Source organism: Salvelinus namaycush, chromosome 2 (assembly GCF_016432855.1).
Source record: "Salvelinus namaycush isolate Seneca chromosome 2, SaNama_1.0, whole genome shotgun sequence".
Lineage (NCBI taxonomy): Eukaryota > Metazoa > Chordata > Actinopteri > Salmoniformes > Salmonidae > Salvelinus > Salvelinus namaycush.
The window spans coordinates 65391027-65397930 of NC_052308.1; the positions used below are offsets into that span (position 1 = coordinate 65391027).

Genomic DNA, 6904 nt, shown 5'->3' on the forward strand with positions numbered 1-6904 from the left:
TGGGCCATGATTATGTCCTAGCTAAATTCCCAAATCTGGCCCTCCAACCGTGATGACCATCTAATCATCCCAAGCTTTCTAAGCGACTTTTTCACCCCCTCACCTCTCCCCTGCAGCTATTCCCAGGTTGTTGCTATAAATAAGAATGAGTTATCTTCTCAGTCAATTCACCTGGTAGAATAAGGGTTAAATAAGGCAATGGTGTACACCCACTTCTAAGTTTGGATTGCAGCTTGTGCCTACTGTGCAATCACCCATAAAGGGTGGCAGGTAGGCTAGCAGTTAGAGAGGGGAGCCAGCAACCGGGTTGCAAGATTGAATCTCGGATCTGACGGGAAAAATCAGTCGGGAAGTGAGCTGGCAACCGGAGGGTTACTGGTATCAAATCTTAGACGTCATTGCCTGCTGTTGTGCCCTTGAGCAAGGCACTTAACCCCCCACAACAAAAGCTCCCCGGACATCCAGTGTGGCAGCACCCCACACCTCTCCAAAAAATCTGTATGTATGTGTGGGTCGGGTAAAAAGAGCAAGTCATTTCGGTTTGGACCTTGTGTGCAATTGACCATTAAGGTTCTTCATCTTAATCTTAAAAACAATATAAACTCTAACTGAAAGCAGATGAACAAGATTTTGCAAAGTAAAGGAATACTTGTATTATTATTCCCCCTACTAGAATGTACTTTCCACTGACATTCAGCTAGTGGCATAAAGTGTTCAGTTTTAGTTTGATTTTAGTTTGTTTCTTTATATAAATAGAGCATGCAATAGCTTGTTTGTGTGTAAACTAAGGTATACCGCTTCATTTTAGCCTCAACCTTTTATAATTCATAACTTATTATCTGGTTGTTTGTGGCTGTCACACGGAGCAGAGTACAGCAGTGCAACATAGAGTCCGCTGTCACTCACCAGATTCACCTGTAACTCAACCCCTGTCCATTGGCATTACGTAACTGGTTCTTCCAGACATACAATGTAGAAACAAACAGACCCCCTTTGCCTGAACAAATATGTAATGAAGAAGACATTCTATAGCAATATTCTCTAGAACACAATCAAGTGATATTATGGCTTTTATAAGCAATGCTAAATCAGAAATGTGCAGTCAGTCTGTCAGTCCGCAGTGACATGTTCACACATAGAAGGAGCCAGGGCAAAGCAATCCGTTTAGATGAAAGCAATCAATCCGAATGCATGAATTACTATATTGGATGAAGGCAGAAGACACATTTCAGTTGAATGCATTCAGTTCTGCAACTGACTAGGTATCCCACTTTCCCTTTCCCTTACATGTGGTCTGCATCTTGATTTATGGCTGTGCACCACTGTGAGTAGAGCACTCTACTTTTCAAGCCTTGTATGAGTTTCTCAAGTCTCCCACAGTCATATTTGTCAACACTAACCCTATAAACTCCACTGTGTGGTTTCACTTGTTTCAGAGATATTAATGCTTTATAATAGACTGACTATATGAATCTGTGAGTATGGATGTCATAGCAGATACATGTTGTGCTCTCATTTCATATGACTTGAATTCAATTTGACATCTTTCCACCAAAACATGGTGTCCAGCACTAGAGTTGACTACACAAACACTCTCCATACAGTATATAACTCTGAATCTAATGCTTGAAAAACTGAGAGTTTGATAAATAGAGATAGAATGATGTAATTTTGCTGACAACTTGCATTCAAATTTCTACTATCAGCATTTCTAAAAATATTGGCAAGTATTAAACTCAGTACGAGTGAATGTCATAAATATATTCAAGATCATACTGACACATATGCTTTCTCAAGACCATAGAACTGGCCTCATGTGCAAAAGATGACAACCTATATGATAGTCAGACGTATAGGAGCATGCCAGATCAGATACATCAAGTTGAAAGACACAGAAAACAGAATGATGGTTTCAGCAAGTCAGAGCATCTTTATTGTATTCACAATGGGGTCTGTTGTTGGTGTCCCATCCAGATGTAGTAGAATATGTTGTTCTGGAGGTGTTAACCATAGAAATAGAATTACCAGAAAATAAATCCCCATTCAAGTCAATGTTCCATGATGGGTGTCTGAGGGGCTTTAGCCATTCTAGAAAGTATAGGAGGACGTTATGCACATCTTAAACTAGAGTAAACCAGAGCTGGCCTAAACAAATAACACTGATAACAAGGATAGGGATTTTTTATCTGACAAATACTTTTTATAAGTTGTAACGTTGTATTTTAGGTTGCATGAATAAAGCACTGGGGAACCGCAATATTCCACGTTCTGGCCTCACATTTCCTATAACCATTCTAGTTTATAATTATATTTCTATGTGGTTAACCCATTGCTTGCTGCAGGGCTCGCTGTGTGTGTGGGACCTTAAGAGGTGTGTTTGGTTTCACTTGAGGAGACAACCTTGCCGTCCACCATTTCCTCTGTGACGATCACCACCTTGCGTGTGGTGGAGGTAGATGAGCTGGGGCCGGAGCTGGAGGAGCTGAGGCCGGAGCTGACGCCGGAGCTAGAGGAGCTGATGTGGGAGCTGGAAGAGCTGTGTCCAGATTTCGAGGAGCTGTGAACAAGGCTGTTAGGAAGGGAAACCAATGGTTAGCATAGTTAACATCTATGATCATAATATCTATTAAAGGTCACATAGCTGTAGATTCATGTCAAAAGTAACCATGGCTCATGGTAAGGTCAACTTCAAATGAACATTGTTTTTAAAATCAAATGTTGAGGGAGACATCCAATCGCTTCTTGCCTTACCCGCTAGCCTCTCCGTCCAGCAGCCTCCTGTACTCAGCGATCTCCATCTCCAGGCGTGTCTTGATGTCCAGCAGCATCTTGTACTCCTGGCCCTGGCGTTCCATGTCGCTGCGGAGAGACATTAGCTGCTCTTCCAGACTGGTCACTTGGTTCTGGAGGCGTCCCAGCTGCATGGAGTAACGGCCTTCCGTCTCCTCCAGCGTGTTCTCCAGGGAGCCTTTCTATTGGCCGGGAGAGACAGAGATGATGGGTCAAAAAACTGTGTGAGTAGGTTTGGAATTTGGAATGTTTACTGTCATACTGAAAAGTTAGCTCAAGTGATTGAATGTGAAGGCAGGTAGAGGTTAGCTATAGTAATGTAGAGGTGCCTGGCTACAACAACTTGAGGGATAGTGTTAGAGTCCAAGTGAAAGTGAGATACTTGAGGGATGGTAGAGAATAATGAAAGAGTCAAATGTTGATTATTGATAAAAGTTGCAGAAAGTTGTGTAAGTAATGTGCCCTAAACTGTGGTTCTTGGTCAGATGTTTGTAATTACAGCTCACCATGCTGAGCTGTGACTGCAGTTCAATTTCCAGGCCCTGCAGTGTGCGACGGATCTCCGAGATCTCTGACTTGGAGGTCTGGAGAACCTCTGTGCTGGACGCCACCTCCTTGTTCAACGTCTCTGTCTGTAAAACACAATATGTGGTCAATCGTCACAGAAACAAACCAACAGTTCAGCTCATGATAGAATGTCACAATGTTACCAACTAGAAGTAAAGGAACATCTAAACCATGAACACAGTTTAGGGGTTCTAGAGGTTCTACCTTGGTCTGGAACCAGGACTCCAGGTCACGCTGGTTCTTGGCACTAACGGCCTCATACTGCTCACGAATCTCAGCCATGACTCTGGTCAGGTCCTCCTGTGGTGCTGCGTCCACTTCCACGTTGATTTGTCCAGTCATCTGCGTCCTCATGGCAAGCAGCTCCTGTGGAGAAACACATAGGGGTGAGTTTAAAGGATTAAGAAGTGCCTAACCTCTGCCTGATGGTAACAACTTGACCTGCCCACTGTCTTCATTATACATTTGAACACCATTGATTGATACAGATGTGCTTGAAAGCCAGCAATGGTGTTCTAGTGAAGACCCTTAGCAGCTTGACGTGGTCAATAGATGTAATACATTAAGGGACTGTATGGATATGTTCCATCAGCCCACACCCACCTCCTCATGGTTCTTCTTGAGATAGATGAGCTCCTCCTTCAGCCCCTCGATCTGCATCTCCAGGTCAGATCTGGCCATGGTCATCTCGTCCAGCATCCTCTTCAGCCCGGCGATGTCCGCCTCCACTGACTGACGCATGGCCAGCTCGTTCTCATACCTGAGAGATAGAGAGAGCTTAGGTCAAAGAACTGCCTGAATGTGTTCCTCTGTGAGAATAGCAGGGGGGTTATAGATTCTAGTATTCCATTAAGTTTAAATATCAGAAAGTAACACCAGGCTTCTGATATGTCTGTTGGGGGGGTGTGGTTATGGTGGAGCTGAAGGGTAATGTCATTTGGTTTCCTTTTTTATAGATTAAACACAAAATGTAATAAAAAACAGTATGAGGGTTTTTACAGATTTGGGGTTATTCCATGTGGTTAATGTAATGCACCAGCAGTGTACTGTATCTGTGGATGGTGTTGGGTGTACTTACTTGTTTCTGAAGTCGTCTGCAGCGAGCTTTGAGTTGTCGATGCTGAGATAGATGCTTCCGTTCAAGCAGGTGGCAGCCTGGATCTGAGAGGTGGAGGATGGCAAAACATTTCAGGATGGGGCATGCGTGGAATTCCACACAAATGCAGTACACACAAACTGTTAAATCACACTGTAATCACTCAGTTCTGAGTTTCAGCTGCACTGTAAATTATAGCTAATAGAAGCATTACAGGGAACCTGTTATCTTTGTGAACATTGTAAAGCATGACACAAAGAAACTAATTGCACCTTTTGCAATCGCCTAGGGGCTCTTAAAAGAGAGGAAGGATTGGCTTCAATTATCTGCTTTATTTTCAATGCTTCAGCTGCAAATATGCATACTGTCTTGTCATTTATCTTCGGTGCAATATCTTGGTTTAATCAATTATAACAAATGTATATAATTTTGCATTTTCCAATAGTCATATATCACTCTCAGTAACTGACATGTGTTCACCGTACCTATACTCTCTAATAAAGCATAACATTGTCACAATGCAGACATGATCATGTTTTGACATGCTGTGATGTCGTTATTGAGTGCTCTTGCCATCTAGGAAACACGTCACGTACCTTGTCCTGCAGGTCGGCGATAATAGCGTAGAAGCCAGAGTAGTCGCGAGCGCTGGGGGACGTCTTGCTCTCCATGAACTGACGGATCTTCAGCTCCAGCTCGGCGTTGGCCGCCTCTAGCATGCGCACCTTCTCCAAGTAGGTGGACAGGCGGTCGTTCAGGTTCTGCATTGTGGCCTTCTCATTGACCGACACATTAATGTCGGCTCCACCGCCACCACCACCACCCCCTCCCATGCCAAAACTAAAACCGCCACCGCCGCCGCTTCCGCCCCCTCCCATTCTGAAACCATAACCGCCACCACCACCTCCGCCGCCGGAACCGAACGAGGAGCTAGAGATGCGCACCCCAGAGCCTCCTGCACCTCCATACACACTGCCGGCCCTCATGGCAGTGACGTGGCCTCCTCCACCACCACCACCCATCGAGGAGAAGCGGGAGGAGCCCATACCCATTCCACCTCCACCTCCAGACCTCATGGACATGGTGCCACCTCCGCCTCCACCGCCGCTGCTGCTGTAGGACATGCTAGATCTGGAGAAGGACATGGCTGCTGAGAGGTAGTCTGCCTGCCTGGGATGAGGAGAGAGAATGTGGTGCACGGCCCAGCCACTGTTCCCTTTTTATGCTGCTCAGGGCAGAAGGAGGGACGGTGGGAGGAGGACATGGGTGGGAGAGGCAGAAGGGTGGAATAGAGAAGGGAGGAGTACAGGGAGGATTTACCACATGTAGGGCAGGGGATCCTCCCCCACACTTTGACATGCTAGGATGCAGAAGGAGATGGAAGAGGATAGATATGTACTGTATGTGTGGATATGCAAATATTGAAAATATACTATTGTTGTGCAACTCCACTCTCCCCATCTCACTCTATATATGGTGTCAGCCTGCAGAAACATATAAAAGTGCACCTATAAATAGATGGAATTCCTCTCCCGTAATAGCGTCTGGTTGAAAGCATAAACAAACCTGCTTCTATTAGCCCCAGGTAGGTCAGTCAATCAGTCAACACACACAGTATAACTTTGACATGCTGTGACAGGTGAACTTTGCATGTTTTCTGAGCATATTTTTTTAAACACTGAATGGCTATTACCTCCTCTACCTGATATGTACCAAGACAGGGACTGGGGAATTTGTCAGGATCAAAATAAATATGAAAGGAGCAAAGCCCAGGTTAAACTTTTTATTTCACAACGGGACAATTACACATATTTTAATGCCAAAGACATGCCAGAATGGCTTTCCAAGAGGTGTTGAGTTTTCCTGAGTGGTCCAGCCTCAGTTCAAAAACAATGGATAAATGTTGCCCTAATACTTGTCTAAAGTTTGTAAAAACTAAAATATACCTCCTCACCTTACTTTGCCTTTTAATTATTCATAAATAATTTCCTGGTTGTATGTGGCTGTTTACAACCCAGTCACAGCGAGCTGAGCCGAGCACAACAGCACATAGAGCCACTGACAGTCACTAGATTCACCCAGAACTCAACCCCCTGTCCATTGGAATTCTGTAACTGGTTCTTCCGGACACACAATGTCCCCAACGTAGGAACAAACAGACCTCCTTCGCATGAACAAATACAGTTGAAGTCGGAAGTTTACATACACTTAGGTTGGAGTCATTAAAACTTGTTTTTCAACCACTCCACAAATGTATTGTTAAGAAACTATAGTTTTGACAAGTCAGTTAGGACATCTACTTTGTGCATGACACACGTAATTTTTCCAACAAGTGTTTACGACAGATTATTTCACTTATAATTCACTGTATCACAATTCCAGTGGGTCAGAAGTTTACATACACTAAGTTGACTGTACCTTTAAACAGCTTGGCAAAGTACAGAAAATGAT

The 6904-nt window shown here is 44.1% G+C and overlaps 1 protein-coding gene across 1 annotated transcript; it reads right to left on the minus strand.

The window, feature by feature from the left end:
• Window positions 1-1921: 1921 nt before the first annotated feature.
• LOC120027587 (keratin, type I cytoskeletal 13-like) lies at window positions 1922-5598 on the minus strand. Its single transcript, XM_038972572.1, has 7 exons — window positions 5050-5598; window positions 4436-4518; window positions 3961-4117; window positions 3562-3723; window positions 3297-3422; window positions 2752-2972; window positions 1922-2569 (listed from the first exon to the last, which is right to left on the minus strand). Exons 1-7 carry the CDS (start codon window positions 5596-5598, stop codon window positions 2365-2367), a joined length of 1503 nt encoding a protein of 500 aa, XP_038828500.1. The 3' UTR covers window positions 1922-2364.
• Window positions 5599-6904: the final 1306 nt, after the last annotated feature.

Coding starts and splice junctions, on each gene's coding strand:
- LOC120027587 (XM_038972572.1), bottom strand. CDS start 5,598: ATGTCCTTCTCCAGATCTAGCATGTCCTACAGCAGCAGCGGCGGTGGA. Junction 4,519..5,049: donor TCGCCGACCTGCAGGACAAG/GTACGTGACGTG, acceptor TCCACCTCTCAG/ATCCAGGCTGCCACCTGCTT. Junction 4,118..4,435: donor GCAGACGACTTCAGAAACAA/GTAAGTACACCC, acceptor TCTATCTCTCAG/GTATGAGAACGAGCTGGCCA.